Here is a 15,612-nt window from a genome sequence, read left to right on the forward strand (position 1 = left end):
GAAAGATAAGGTGGTTCTGCTTCAGTGCTTCCCTTGTGGGGCGACGGCTCACGGCCACGTTCAACGCGATTCCGCCGGCAAGGACTCCGGTCGCCGCAGCCGGCAGGGTACGATCGGGGTGCAGAAAGCAGCATCTCCCTGACTCCCTGCAATGCACTGCATCTGCAGTCTGCACCGATTCCCTGACGCGTTCGGAACGGCCAGGCACAATGCATGGGTTGTTTGCCCGGCCGGCCGGTGAGGAGATCGATCCAAACTGAAAACTTGCGAGTCATTTAGCACTGAGCGAGCAGAAAGATAGGAGAAACAGGCAGACAGGGGCAATCGGACATCATCGTCTTCTCTGATTCCGACTGCTGAATTTCTTACGCCACAGTACATCGATCCTCATGCCATTGTGCATGAATCAACCAGAACTGCTTTCTCAAGTTGAGTGAGGGTGAGTACTTTATCTTCCTTTTGTCAGCTGATGGCCTGATGCACCTATGATTCTCTGATTGATCGAGCTAAAGCCTGCTGATTGGAATAGCCCTCACTTTATTTAATTAACCATGTGCTTCATATATTCCTTTGCATGGGCTCTATTCATCCAGTTTTGTTCTCTGGAGGACCCTTCCAATTTCTTTTTCCGAGAGAGAGAGAGAGAGAACCTTGTGATCTTATCGCCAAGTTGGAGACCGGGCGGAGCAAATCATGCACGAAAGCTAATCTTATGATCGTTCTTGATTCACATGCGAATTTTGTGAAAGGAACACAACCGTTTACTGATTCACATGCTATGCATCAGAAAACAAGCACAGCAACACAACCGTTTTGCAGCACAGAACTGTGGTGCGATGGAATTGGTTCGGCAAACAGCTTCTCCAGGCTTCAGCACAAAATATGAACAGCACAGACAGCAGAAAATTTTCCTCTGCATGAACACCACATTTCATTTGAACCACAAGTAGTTTTCCTTTCCTCATGGCTACTTAAATTTTCACCGGAAATTTCTCATGAAGACAAGACGTGACCAGCATGCATCACCGGCCTGAAGAAGCGATGATAAGGCGTGCTTTGGTTAAACATGTGACCGATCGATGCCAAGAACATGCACATGTGTCGACGTGTACTGATCCTACCGCTACTGTCGTTTGAACAGGGGAGCTATACCAGAGACAAGCTCGGATCGAGAGGGTAGTAGTAGCCACCGGGAAGCTGGAGCAGGTCAGCGGCGCCAAGGTCGGAGCCCGCGCAGAAGTCCAGGAACAACCCCTCGCCGGCGTTGGCAGCACCGTTGTCGGTCGACCAGTTGGACGCTGACGACGCCGCGGAGGCCGAGGTGGAGCCGTCGGCGGCGTCCGCGCACCCGCCGGCAGCTAACGGATCCCGAAGCGCTGCCGGCGCCAGGAAGTCGTCGCAGGTGTACGTCTCAGTCTTCACGGTCGGTATGGCGAGCGGCGAGAACAGCGACGCGTGCGTGACCACATGTGCTGGGCCCGGCGCCGGCAGCCGCGAGAGGGGTGGTGGGGAAGGGGTCGAGGCCACCGCGGCGGCAGCGAAGCGCTTCTTGAGCTTGGTGTTCCAGTAGTTCTTGACGTCGTTGTCCGTCCTCCCCTCCATCTGCGACGCTATCAGCGACCACCTGCGCGCACGTTGGTCACGGAGAGGCATGGCAAGAAACGATCGAGAAGCTCCATTTGCTTCTTGTTTTCTTGATCGAGAGAGAGGTCAGAAGAGTACTCACTTGCTTCCGAGCTGGCTATAAAGGGAGATGATGATGGCGTCCTCCTCGTCGGTAAAGCCGCCGTGCCGGATGTCCGGCCGGAGGTAGTTGAGCCACCGCAGCCTGCAGCTCTTGCCGCACCTCTTGAGCCCTTCGGGGCGGCCGGCGACACATGCATCCATCAAGATTAACAGCTGCGGGCCCGCGAGTCATGCATGCATGGGATGGGAGGGAGGATCAGAGAGCTCACCGGCTTTCTTGGGCATGGCGATCCAGTTGCCGCCGCTGCCGTGTCGCCGGACGTAGCTGCGCAGCGCCTCGTCCTCCTCCGGCGACCACGGCCCCCGCCTCACGGCCGCCCTGTCGCAGCACGGCTTCCTTCCCATGGACACCCCACCTCCACACCACCAACCCAACCCTTCGCTTCAGATTGCGTGCCCCTAGACTCCTATCTACCACACTACGCGCAGGAGGAAGAGAAGAGAGGGCAAGAAGAGGACTGGCTGTTGTAGTGTTGTGCTGCCTGGGAGCAGGTAGTACTTGTACCTGTCGTTCGTTGGAACAATTGGTGATTGGACCCTCTCTCTCTCTCTCTACCTTTTGGTATCACTGACATGATCCAGTGTTGATCAATTTACTGACATGAAGTGATAGTAGTGCTAGTGCATCAAATTACTTATTACTAGTCCTGGTCAGGATAAAGGATCACTGGATCAACTGACTTTTGGTCTCACATGATCAGTTGATCACACACACAGACAAAAGGAAACAGTAAATTAACCGTGTAAATTTACCACCATGTGCTAGTAGAGGTTATTGTTGGAATATGTGTCGAATATGTGTACATGGTAGGTTACAGATAGACTTGAGTTGTAATTGGGTGGGATTAGGATTAGAGTTGTAGTCGAACTCTAATTCCGGACCTTTAAATAGAAGGCACCACCGTTGTAACGAGGTTCGGCCAAGTTGCCTACATCCTCGGGGCATGACTACGGGCGCTCCTCCCCAACTGTTTCGTCTTACCATGGTTACAACGGTGGTGCCTTCTATTTAAAGGCCCGGAATTAGAGTTCGACTACAACTCTAATCCTAATCCCACCCAATTACAACTCAAGTCTATCTGTAACCTACCATATACACATATTCGACACATATTCCAACAAACTCCACCTTGACGAATATGCACGCCAACTTGAGTCTGCCATGTGTGAACCTCCGTGTACCTAGATTTGAGCCGTTTATCTCTATTGCTCATCCTGAACAGTCCGACAAGGATGCCTCGCCGCTAGGAACGTATTCCGCAAAATTTGCAGCTCCCACCTCCATGATTTCACCTTTCAGCTTGTATTGATGACCTCCTATCTTCTCACCTATCATCACAGTCTTGCCATCCTGCATCACATTCAAGGTCTTCTTATCTGACATCGCCTGATATAGCCAACCTTCTCCATGCAGTAATCCAAGCGATATTAGATTCTTCGTAAGTCCCGGCACATGCCGCACACCCTCAAGTAGCACTTCTTGTCCATCATACATCTTCAGTTTGATATTGCCGACTCCCATAACACGGTAACCCGTGTCATCTCCCAAGCGAGCAAGACCAAAATCACCTTCAGAGTATGAAGAGAACCACTCCTTGTTTGATGTTGCATGATATGAACTCGCCGAATCTAACAGCCATGCTTCACCACAAGACTTTTCACTTGATAGTACGAGAAGATCACCATCGCTATCCGAGTCATCTTTCTTGGAAACCACAATATTTGCCACACCCTTCTTCAGTTCTGGACAATCTTTCCTTACATGTCCCCAATCCTTGCATTTATAGCACTGTGGTCCCTTCTTCTTCTTTTTCTTGTTAGTCTCCCTGCCTCGATCACCTTTGACGAAAAAAGCATCTCCAGATGAACTCTCACCAGCATTGTTCTTCCTCCTTTGTTCATGAGCAAACAACGCCGCAAGAATATCATCCACTTTGACTGCCTCTTTACCATACGTCAATGTTGTGACCAAGTGCTCATAAGACCTTGGCAAGGAACACAGAAGAATAATCACCTTGTCTTCATCATCAATTTTCACCTCCACCTTCATAAGATCAGCGACAACTTGATTAAAGACGTTTACGTGCTCAGCAAGATCTGACCCCTCCTGCATCTTCAGCCCATACAGTTTTTGCTTCAGATACAGCTTCCGAGTCAATGTCTTGGACATGAATTGATCATCTAATTTATCCCAAATCTTCTTAGGTGATGTTTCATCCATGACATGGTACATGATCTGATCGGAGAGACACAACCTTATTGTCGCCGCCGCTTGTGCTTGAATCTCTTCCCACTTGTCATCATCTACCGTGACTGGCTTCTTGTCGCTAAGAGCCTTCAGGATCCCCTGCTGCGCCAGCAAGTCCTTCACTCTTGTTTGCCAAAGCCCGAAGTTGCCAGTCCCGTCAAATCTCATCACCTCGAATTTGGAAGCCATCGACGCCATCTGCCTGTTGCCGCAGACCGCCGAATCCCGCTCACGTGTGCTGAACGAGCCTCCGCACGCTCGTACCTGCGCCCCGCGTGGACACACCGCCACGCCGAACCGCGCGTACGCCCGCCTCGTACACCGCCCGTGCACGATCTGCCGCTCTCAAGCACCGTCGACTGCCACGCCGCTTGCACACGACGAAGCCGACCCGCTCGATCGCCGCCCGCCGTTCGCCGTCAACCGTCACAAGCAACAGTTCACGAACAGCACAATTGCAATTTTCCCGCAATCCTATGGACTTCTACTTCGGTTGCCTCTGCGTTCTGCTGCTGCGCTTCTATTCCCGTCGGCCACAGCTGGTATTTATTTCCCGAGCCGCATCCTCCGAACCGACTCCAAAACGATTTGTTCCGTGTCCTGATCGGAGTCTCAGTCAACCGAGTACTATTCGGACTCATGTCCGTACGCGTGTCCCGATAAAACTAGCTGCTTTCCCGATCGTTCACGCCAGCTCTCGCGCGTCCTGCCGTTTCCCGCGCATACACGGCCGGTGACGCGGAAAAAAAAAATCCCGCACACCGCGCCCTCTTCGCGCCTCCAGCTCCCATGCTCGCGCCCCTTGATCAGAAATCGTCGACTGCACTCGTCTTGCCGCACGTTAGTCGAACCATCCAGTACACGCCAGCAGCACTGGTTGTCTCCGTCCGCCACGCGCACGAATCTCCTGGAGCTCCAAACCGTCTCAGCCTTATTCAAAACCGCATGCAAACTCCAACCGATCACCATGCAATATTTTAATCCCATATGCATGCATGCTTTGCTAGAAGACACACATCACATAAGGCCATGCACGTGTGCCCTCCAAAGCCAATCACGCTGGATTTTTTAAATCCAAATAGTGTGCATGTCTCCCATGCACCCTACATGCATGCATACAAGCTGTTGACCAAAGCCTTGCCAATTTCCTTTTTTCTTTTCTCCGTTACTCACCACCATGGCCCGCGCGCTGACTCCCTGGGCCGGCCAGCTAAACTAATCAGACACCTGTTCGGCCACGTCTCGGAACCAGCCGCTTCCTACTGCAGCTTCACGTGTTCCACCTCAGGCCAACACAGCCGAACGCCAAACGAGTCCGCACGAGTCCATGTCAGCCACGTCACACGAGCCTCCGAAGTCCACCGTGACTTTCGCCATCGCTGTCGCTGCTCCACCTTGAGCAAACAACAGCCGCTCCGATCTAGATTGACCGCCCGTCAACCAGACCGTGAGTCGAAGCCGCTGCCTTGTCCGCAACGTCTTTCAGCCGCACCGTCGAAACTGTCCATCACGTCTGACCGACCACTATCGAACAGCAGCCCCAGCCGCTATCAACCCGATCTCCACGTCTGGATGGATCCCCATTGATGCAGCCCATCGGACGGTTCAAGCCGCCACGCTTGAAGTGTCCGAATCCACCGATCGAGTCGTCGATCGCCGCCATGCTCCACCTTGCGCTGTCCTTCTCCGGACACGTGCAAGCCTTACGCGATGTGGAACATATCCTCGTGCCTTTCCTTGATCTTTCTTCATGGCTCTGATACCACTTGAAGTGTCCGAATCCACCGATCGAGTCGTCGATCGCCGCCATGCTCCACCTTGCGCCGTCCTTCTACAGACCAGTGCAAGTTTTGCGCGGTGTGGAACATATCATCGTGCCTTTCCTTGATCTTTCAACATGGCTCTGGTACCACTAAGGTCTTGTGTGTCGTGTCTTGTGTGTTGATCTTATGCTTGGCTTGATGATCCTGGTGATACTTCCGCTAAATTCCTAACAGTTATCACTACGTACTGCCGTGTAAGGGACCTAGTAAAAGTCTCTGCGCCATTTTTAACCACTGTTTGTTTTTGTTTTATGAGTAACTAGTAGGAACTCAACCAGTCAAAATGAGAAAATATATGAGGAGCAAGCGAGATGGTTTTCAGGGTAAAGAATACCAGTGTTGGAAAGAGCACGGTGCTTGTTTGGGGACCGTGGCACGGTAAGTCTCTGGAGTTTCAGTTTTCGCACCTCATCCGACAGGCAGGAACAGTTTGGCAAGCATCGCTGCAAGACCAGAGTATCCGGTACTATCTTCGCTTCTTCATTGTCTGACACAATATCGTTTCCTTGCTGCTCCTTCGTCTCATGACTCATCCACGACGTACAGGCCTGCTAGAATAGTTAGTAACTAAGTAAAATCTATGATGTAATTACTCCCTGATCTTCTTTAAATCCTCTAGAATCGCTAGCACGACTTGTCACACATTGAATAGGGAACCGTTCTCCGAACAATTTTTCAACTACTATTGTTGGAACCTGACAACGATATGGTGTGCGGGAAATCATACCTCTTTCTTGATTCTTTCGTGGTATAAGAGCCTACCTCCCATACAATGTCTAGCTCTCCCAAAACTCCAAATTCATCCATGGCTGCTGCGACATCAAGCTCCGTTGGCCTACTCCCGTCGCCATCCTTCGGTCATCCTTCATACATACGCTGCAGGCAACTCCACACCCCGTGGAATGTGGTGAGGAACATCACTTGTGATAGCACATCTCGCACGAGTATTGACAACAGCATGCTCAACACGAGCTAATCTTACTGAACACAGACTTGATATTCTGGATTGGGCTTGCGTTTATCTTTGTTGACGATGACTTGAGCTAGAACTTGGATGCTTCCATTGGCATATCCTAGCAGTTGTTGACTGCGAAGATATGACAAGATTTGAGCTTACCATAGTAGGTAATGCAGATCCATTGCCAATTCTCTACTGTGCAAAAGTGTGATCCGTCAATGACAAACTACAAACACAAAGTAAAGAATTTGGCTGACTGCATGATGCCCGCTGGTTAGCCAATCAGAGATGATGAGCTCTTCTCTTATCTGTTCATGGGGCTTGATTCTAAATATGATTCAATTGTTACTTCACTGACCACTCAGAGTTGATGATCTTACCTTTGATGATGTGTATGAACATCACATGGCCTTTGAGATGTGCATAGATCACCATAATTCAGCTGCACAAACTGGGTTCTCAGTTAACTCGGCTGTGCGTGGCAACAATAGCAATCACATAGGTGGCCATGGTCGTGGTGGTCGTGGTAGGGGCTGTGAGCTACCCTCCTCTTCAAACTATAACAACAATTCAAGCGGCAACAACAACAACAACAACGAGCAGTCGTGTTAGATCTGTCATAGAACCAATCACATGGCTACAAGATGCTACTAGAGATTTTATCATGCTTATCAAGTGGAAGAACCATGTGTTGTGGCTGTTGCCATAACTCCAAGCTACAGTGTTGACCCCAATTAATATATAGACACTGGACCAACTGATCATGCGACCAGTGAACTTGATCGGTTCACTGTTTTGAAGAAATATGCTGCCAAAGATCAGGTGCCGAGTGCAAATGGCTCAGGTATACACATTGCTCATATTGGTCACTCTAGTACATCACTCCACATGCATCTAAAAGATATTCTTCATATGCCTAAAACTACAAAGAATCTTGTCTCAGTTCATAAGTTCACTACTGATAACAATGTTATCTTTGAATTTCATCCCAAATTTTACCTTATACCGGCCAAGGGGACTCTTCTTCACCAAGGTAAATGTGAAGGTTGTCTGTACCCCTTGCCCACACCAGCCACCACCAGTTCAAGAAAGTCTCTATCTGCAGTTAAAACCACCACTAAACAGTGGCACTACAGATTGGGGCATCCATCTCCTACCATAGTTCAGCAAGTGTTGCAATTCAAAAATATTCCAGTCCCCACTTCACACTATAAAAACTCTGCTTGTAGTCCTTGTCAGTCCAGAAAAATACATCAACTTCTCTTTCATTTGTCCAATAATGTATCATCTTCACATCTATAACTTGTACACTCTTATGTTTGGAGTCCTGCACACACATCTGTAAATGGGTTCAAGTAATATATGAGCTTTTTTTATGATTATAGTATATTTACTTGGCTTTATTTATTGAAGGGCAAAGATGATGTAGTATAAGTGTTTGTTCAGTTCCAAAAACACGTCAAGTGAACTCTTGATAAGAAAATTTTGTGGTTGCAATCTGATTAGGGTGGAGAGTATAAAAAAATACATACCTTTTATTAGGACCCCAACCTTGGATCATCTGTGCCTCCTATATTAGTCCCTGTATCAAGTAGATGATACGCATATAATTCAACAAAATAATATCAAATACATACTTTGATTAAAATAATTACATGAAAGGGGCAAAAGATGGTCTTATGGATAATGATTCACGGAAGACCAGCCAAGCAGAAAAGCCTACAGTGGAGTGAAGTGAAACAAGTAGAAAAATCCAATGCCATAGGTAACTTGGGTGCGGAAGAGACCTTAGACTTCTTCTCTTTAACTTCAACTAGGTTGAGATTGATCTTCATCTCAACAATCTGAAAGCAGCAAGACTGAGTACGGAAGGTACTCAACAAGTCTTGTACTACTTCAAGGGTTTGATAGTTTAGCTTTTAAAACAGTTTAAATGAGCAACAAGGTATATCTGAGAGGTTTTCGGTCCTGAGAAGGGCTACACCTCACTTCGTAGTCCCTGTTATTGTGTCTGGTGTACCTCTAATACTATATAGCTCCTGGCAGATTGAGCTAGTGATCTCATCATACGGACATCTAGTTCACACACTCACTCATCAAAGACACGCACCCCTGAGTCTAATCAATGAGGTCATTGCTTCACATGTCCATGACCGTAGATATAGCTATTCGAATAGTTTTACACTCTGTAGATGTTGTACACTGTACCCACATGATATGGTCAGCCTCTAACTATTGCAAGAGGAGGAGCGAATCATACCGAGACACTTAATTCACCTTTTCTTGCCAGACTTTTCTATGAGAAACCCTCAAGTGCTCCAGGTCTCGTATAGAGTGCAGTCCCCTGATGACCATCGATGTGGCTGGGGCGAAAACTCCTTCGTGAGTCCCTGATAGATGATTGGGTTCTTGTTGCCTGCTTGACCTCCTAGTATGATGTCTAGTTTGGTTGGAAGATAGAAAAGTCAAGTCTTGCCTATACAGAATGTATGGTTACACTGGAGTGGTTTAGCATAGTGACGTAATGATTCGGTACTTATACGGCTAAGGCAGGAATCTTCAATTGGCAATGAATTCTACCAGGTAACTTAAGCCCCTAAGAGCATCCTCACCGAAGGACTATTCTGACTGCCCCCGTCAAAATAGTTTTTACCTATTTTACACACCACTCTGAATGTACTTAAAGATGCCTAGAGGGGGGTGAATAGGCTTTTCTGAAAATTAAAACTAACCAGCGGATTAAACAGATGTCGGATACTCAGGTGAAAGTTGGATACTCCGGTCTATCTGGAGTATCCTGTCTAGTCCGGAGTCTCCGGTCTATACAGGAACTTGAGAACAACTAAAGTTAAGCAAGTACAACTAAGGTCTAAAAGGTGATACTTGTTTAATATCAGCACAAAGCTTAAACAATAAGAGATACTAGCAAGACGATCACAAAAACTAATTGTATGGAAAAAAATCCTAAAACTACACAGCTAATTAAAATTGCACAGATGATGAGACAAGAGATTATCCCGGAGTTCGACCACCTCACAAAGAAGTGCTTACATCTCCGTTGAGGAGCTCACAAAGAGCCGGATCTTTTCAACCCTATACTCTTCTAGCGACCACAAAGTTCAAGCTAGAATTTTCTTACTCAAGTCGATGTCGATTACAAAATTCCCATGGAACTCCACAATGATTGGGTGCTCTACGGGCGATGCCTTGCCGTCTAGGAGCACAAGACTCCAAGAGAAATGATCACAATATATGCTCTATGATGAACTCAATGCTCAATTGACTCAACTTCACTCCAAACACAATCTCACGAATTTAGCGCAAAAACTAGGCATTAGAGATGTTTGGAGGGCTTTTAAATGCTCTTGGAAGGCTTTATAAAAGTGGAGCTCAGCAGCAACAGCAATCCTTTAATGCTTGGGGGTGTGGGAGTATATATAGCTCACCCTCAAAAGCTAGTCGTTACTGTTCTGACATACCTACCCCGAAGTCTCTAGCCTAAAATCCAAAACGGCATCAGAACGGTGTCAGAACTGTGTCAGAACTAGCCATTACGGTTCTGTTATACTGCCCGGAGTCTCCGGCCCAGACTTAGTTACCACAGAGAGAAAGTCCAGAGATTTGCCGGACTCTCCGGCCTCCCCAGGTACCGGAGTATCCGGTGAACACCAGAGACTCCGGCCTTTTAAAATAAATACTAACCGAGCGACCCTTGGCGGAGTCTCTCTCGGAGACTCCGGCCAAAAACATTTTCCTACCGGAGTATCCAGTGAACACCAGAGATTCTGGCATTTTTCTACCATAAATGCTTAACCGAGCGACCCCTGGCAGAGTCTCCCTCGGAGACTCTGGGCTAAAAATTCACCAACTACCGGAGTGTCCGGTGAACACCGGATACTCCGGACAATTAAAAAAATATTCGGAACCGAGACTCTTCTGGCGGAGTCTTTCTCAGAGACTCCGGACTCAGTAAACTCTGCCAATATTTCTCGGTGTCCGTGGATGAATGTGTCTCTTAACTTATTGGTTCTAAAGGTTATTTTGAGCATTGAGGCACCATAAAAGCTAACAAATGCAACCCTCTTAATAGTACGGCTAACCTAGACTCAATTTCAAAGATAGAATAATTTAAATCTTATTGAGTACTACGCATTGCTTCTCTTTTCTTTTCGAGGGGTGTCAATCGTCATGAGTCTTCACAATTGAGACTAAGACCTGTTCATAGCTTCGATAAACATATTAGTTCCTTAATTGTTTTGTCATCAATAAGCCAAAACCCACTTAGGGGGCCTAGATGCACTTTCACACTCACCATATCCCACATGATTATCAAGGATTCTTCAATCATGAAAGATTCAGGGTATATGAGTTGAAATGATTATTCAGTGAAGCAACATCTCAAAGGAGATGCATTCCACGAGAGACATATCATAATAGATGTATTCAATCCTAACCATACTAGATATCAAGGTGTCATCCTACGTTATTATAGATAATGACAGGTAATCCTATGATGATGTGTATTTTGGATAATGACATTTAAGGCATGGCAATTGTTTGATAGGATGTAACTACTGCAAGTAGTTGAAATAGCATAATACATAACACATGCGATAATAAGTCAGGTTTTAAGTTTGATCAATATATTATTGCAAACGTGGGTTTAACATGATCAAGGAGGTTGGACTTGCCTTGATGAAGATCAATTCACGATTGGTCTTGTTGTTCAAGTCTCCTAAGTTCTTCATCATCAGGCCTCGCCTTTAGTTCCTTCCTTGCATAATTCTAGATGATTTATATACTTAAATGTTAGATTAAATATCCTAATCTACAACAGTAACCAAGGTTATATAGTAATTAATCTTAATTACCAGATGGCGGGGAGAAAGAACAGTAGAGGGGGAGAAGGGAGCACATGGACTCACCAGGATGGATGGCAATAGCAAAGAAGGCCAGAGCGTCCAACCTTCTCACTCGAGCATGGCATGTCGAAGATTAGTTCCTGACAATATGTCTGTAATTGAACTAGGGTACCTTTGAGATTAGGGATCGAGTAGGAAACAAAACACACAATGTATACGGGTTTGAGCCACCGAAGTGGAGTAATACCCTACATCCTATGTGGATGATGCTGTATATGGATTATCACGAGTACAAACAAGATGGCTAAACCTATTACAATAGAGTAGATCATATTTAAACTAATCTAAAGTTGAAGTCGCTAAGTATCTCCAAAACTAGGGTCTTGATGCTTGCGTCGAGTTGTGTAGGTGTTGTTCTATCGTCCTTCTGGGGGTCAAGGTCCCTGCCTTACAAAGGGGTCCTAGCGCCGCCTTAGTCCCAATCGTAATCGATAGAGTCTTTCATCTTGTCGGTTAAGGCAAGACAGTTGAATACAGTTTGGATACTAGTCATACTCGAATTGGTTAACCCGATCAAGACCTTCCTAGTACAGCTATTCATGATCTTCAAGTATATTAGGTCTCGCAAATTTGGATCCGTAATATCCGGAGTTGTCCATCAGGTATACAATATACCCTATCAATGTATGATGTGCTCCTTATACACATATACCATATAATTAGATAATCGACAATAACCCCTAACTCTATGCAGTAGGGAGAATTTCCACAAGCACCTACTCAAGTACTGCCAAGTCTAAGCCTGGTCAAGCAAGATAGATCAAGCTTGCAGTCAAACTAATTGAGCAAAATAAATCATGTTTCGAGTATTGAGTGGAAATGCTATTGGGACGAGCGTCCTGCCATTGTCCGCACTCGAGACTCAAGAAAAGCTTGAAAACTCAATTTCTCGACATTCGTCTCTGGGTAGAGTTAAAAAAGAAATATTTGAAATTTGAACTACTGGGTATAGGCTCATTTAATACACTCGAATGGACACGTAAAAATTCGTATGATGCAATCATCCCATCTTTCATGCCAAACGAGGCGCCACAGTAACAAGAGTGGTTACCAAAGAAACATTAAGTGCCACGCTTTATATTCTTATGAACCTAGATTGTAGCTATTCTTCATCCTCTCACCACCAATCTCCTGCTTCAAGCTTTCACCTTTTTTCATCCAAGCATGTGCCGCCTCACAGCAATCTCGCTCCATGGCCTCCAGCCCTTTTGTGAACGTCGCCTCTCCTTCCAATTTTCTTCTTGTCGTACTTGACTGTTAGCAAATCAAACTCCATCATCTAAACCTGAACTCGATAGCTATTCTCAGTGTGTTCATCCATCTGTGCGAAGCTTTCCTTGGTATTGCAGCAAGCTTGAATCTGTTTTAGTATTTCTATCATTTGAAAAGAAATATGGAGAACAAGTGTGTCAGAGGCTGCGATTTCCAACTATGGAATGGGATGAATAATTCCTATATCCCGGTTGCACTAACCTCCTCCTAGCAAAAAGACTAGAAAAAAATTGGTTTTATGTCTCCAACCCCGATCCAGTTAGTTTCCTTAGTCTATAAGGGTCTTCACCCCCAACAAAATCTGTCCTGGTCGAGGAAGCACCGCGAGTCCGACTGCACTACCTACTATTTCAACAAGATTGGCGAACTTAGGCAAAGTGGTGAAAGTGCATCTAGGCCCCTAAGTGAATTTTGGTAATAATGATAAAATAATTAGAGAACTAATGAGTTTTATAAAGTATGGAGAATTTGAGATATAGTGATCCCCCAAAAAGGAAAAGGAAAAGCGGCTCATGGATCGTACTCGAGTCGGTTAATTGGATCGAGACCTTCCTAGTACATGTATTCGTAATCTTCGAGTATATTAGGTCCCGCAAATTTGGATCCGCAATATCCGGAGTTGTCCATCAGGTGTACGATGTACCCCATCTATGTATAATATTCTCCTTATGCGCATATACTTTATATCTGAATGCAAAATCGACGAGGATTTGAACAAATATGGAATTGGACAGAATTTGAGATTGATTCAAAAATTATTTGAAGTTGGATCTAAAATTGAGTTTGGCATTGATTCAAATAGGAGTATTTGAATTAGGAAAAAGATTTGAGTGTCAAGCCTTGGGATTTGAGAGATGTTTGAATTCAAAAGAAGTGAATTTAGTTGGGTTTCAGCTGAAATGAAACTAAGAAATAGATTTGAATTTGAGAGATATTCAAATTCATATCTCCACTCAAAGAACCATAAAAACTAATAAACCCAAAAATGAGAATTTTAATATGGTGCTCCTTGGAATACTTAGCCAAAATAATATATTTGAATATACACATACATGTATATGTATATATCTATATATTCAAATATACATTTCTTTGATTTTATGTTGTTTAAAATAATTAGAAACAAATTAAAAATTAGTGAATTTTGATATATTCTAAAATGCTAAAACTCAAGATGTTACGCCTTTCTTGCTGAAAATGGAATCTCTCACATGGTGCCATGTCTCCATACACATCAGCAACATGGGTTAGTAGAGAGGATACATAGACATGTTGTTGAAATAGCACTTTCTCTTCTTGCTCAAGATTATATGCCCATACAATTCTGGGATGAGACTTTTCAATCTCCTTGCTATCTCATAAATAGACTACCTAGCATAATCACTTATCTTTCCACACCAATAGAGTTATTTTTCAAAAACAAACCTGATTATACCCTTCTCAAGACTTTTGGGTGTGCTTGCTATCCTAATCTCAGGCCCTACAAGAAGCACCAGCTTCAGTTTAGAACAAAATAGTGTGTGTTCATTGGGTATAGTAGCTTACACAAAGGATGCAAATGCTTGGACACAGAAATAGGTAGAGTGTACATTTCCAAGGATACGATTTTTTATGAGACCTTGTTTCCTTTCTCCACAAAGAATCCTTCATCTGGCTTTGTTAAATCTGAAGAGCAAATACTTCTATCATCATATAACACTATTAGGAGTGACCATATGAGTAATGGATATGAGTCTTTGCATACTAATCCTGAATTGTAGCTAGCAGACTCCTGTGCAGGACACTGATGTTGTCAACAACAACAATCTAGAAGAAGTGCCTTCAGCTGGGCTTACCTCAACCTGTTACATTACCTGCTAATGGGTTAGAAAGTGTCACCATATCATCAGCAAGATCATCTTTTGGGCCTAAAGGTGATGCTGCCCAAGGCATTTCAAGCATATCAATACTGAGACACAACACCCAATGTGTACAAGGCTCAGGAATAATATCACAGTCACAAAGAGATACACTAATGGTACAATAAGATATGCAGTTGTTGCTACCACTACTGAAGAACCTACTAAGCATTGCAAGATACAAATTGGAGAAATTCTATGGATGCGGAGTTTCAAGCATTAAAAAAATTAAACTTGGGAGGTGGTACCTCCACAGAAAGGGATGAACATAGTTGACTACAAATGGATTTTCAAGGTGAAAAGAAAACCAGATGGGTCTATAGATAGGTTCAAGGCAAGACTAATAGCAAAAGGATTCAAACAAAGATTTGGTATTGATTATGAGGATACATTTAGTCTTGTTATCAAAAGCAAACACACCATTGTTTATCTTTGCAAAAGGGACAGTTGTAGCATTTAAGCCCCTATGTAAGTGGTAAGTAATTCGGTGATTAATGACAACAGTATCATCATGACTAATGTGTATGTTTTGAAGGGAATCAAATTATTTAGTTCACAATAATTGAATGTGTTTTCTTGGTCCCTCATGGAATTCTATTAGTCGATCAAAGGACATTTACGTCAAGATTAAGGATCTTCTAGTTCTAAGTGTCACAAGTTGATGAATGACACTTAGAGTAGACATAGGTCTCTGTTTATCTTTTTGACCGTACTATAAAGGGGGCTAAGTGTTGTAGCTTGATTT

General features: G+C 44.8%; 1 protein-coding gene and 1 non-coding gene across 2 annotated transcripts; one reads left to right on the top strand and one right to left on the bottom strand.

Moving 5' to 3' along the window:
* Nucleotides 1-929: 929 nt before the first annotated feature.
* Nucleotides 930-2,504, bottom strand: LOC133909833 (transcription factor RAX2-like). The gene is made up of 3 exons (XM_062352380.1): nt 1,956-2,504; nt 1,727-1,856; nt 930-1,624 (listed from the first exon to the last, which is right to left on the bottom strand). Exons 1-3 carry the CDS (start codon nt 2,089-2,091, stop codon nt 1,147-1,149), a joined length of 744 nt encoding a protein of 247 aa, XP_062208364.1. The 5' UTR covers nt 2,092-2,504; the 3' UTR covers nt 930-1,146.
* Nucleotides 2,505-7,053: 4,549 nt separating this feature from the next.
* LOC133910361 (small nucleolar RNA Z247) lies at nt 7,054-7,193 on the top strand. Its single transcript, XR_009908530.1, has one exon. It is a non-coding gene; the product is annotated as a small nucleolar RNA Z247 (small nucleolar RNA).
* The last annotated feature ends 8,419 nt before the right edge of the window (nt 7,194-15,612 follow it).

This window comes from Phragmites australis, chromosome 2, assembly GCF_958298935.1.
Source record: "Phragmites australis chromosome 2, lpPhrAust1.1, whole genome shotgun sequence".
Classification (NCBI taxonomy): Eukaryota; Viridiplantae; Streptophyta; class Magnoliopsida; order Poales; family Poaceae; genus Phragmites; species Phragmites australis.

Bases quoted from the DNA above. Each gene is read 5' to 3' on its own strand.
- LOC133909833 (XM_062352380.1), bottom strand. From the start codon at position 2,091: ATGGGAAGGAAGCCGTGCTGCGACAGGGCGGCCGTGAGGCGGGGGCCG. The intron at 1,857-1,955 runs GTGAGCTCTCTG...GCCGCCCCGAAG, and splicing joins CGCCATGCCCAAGAAAGCCG to GGCTCAAGAGGTGCGGCAAG. The intron at 1,625-1,726 runs GTGAGTACTCTT...ACGTGCGCGCAG, and splicing joins TATAGCCAGCTCGGAAGCAA to GTGGTCGCTGATAGCGTCGC.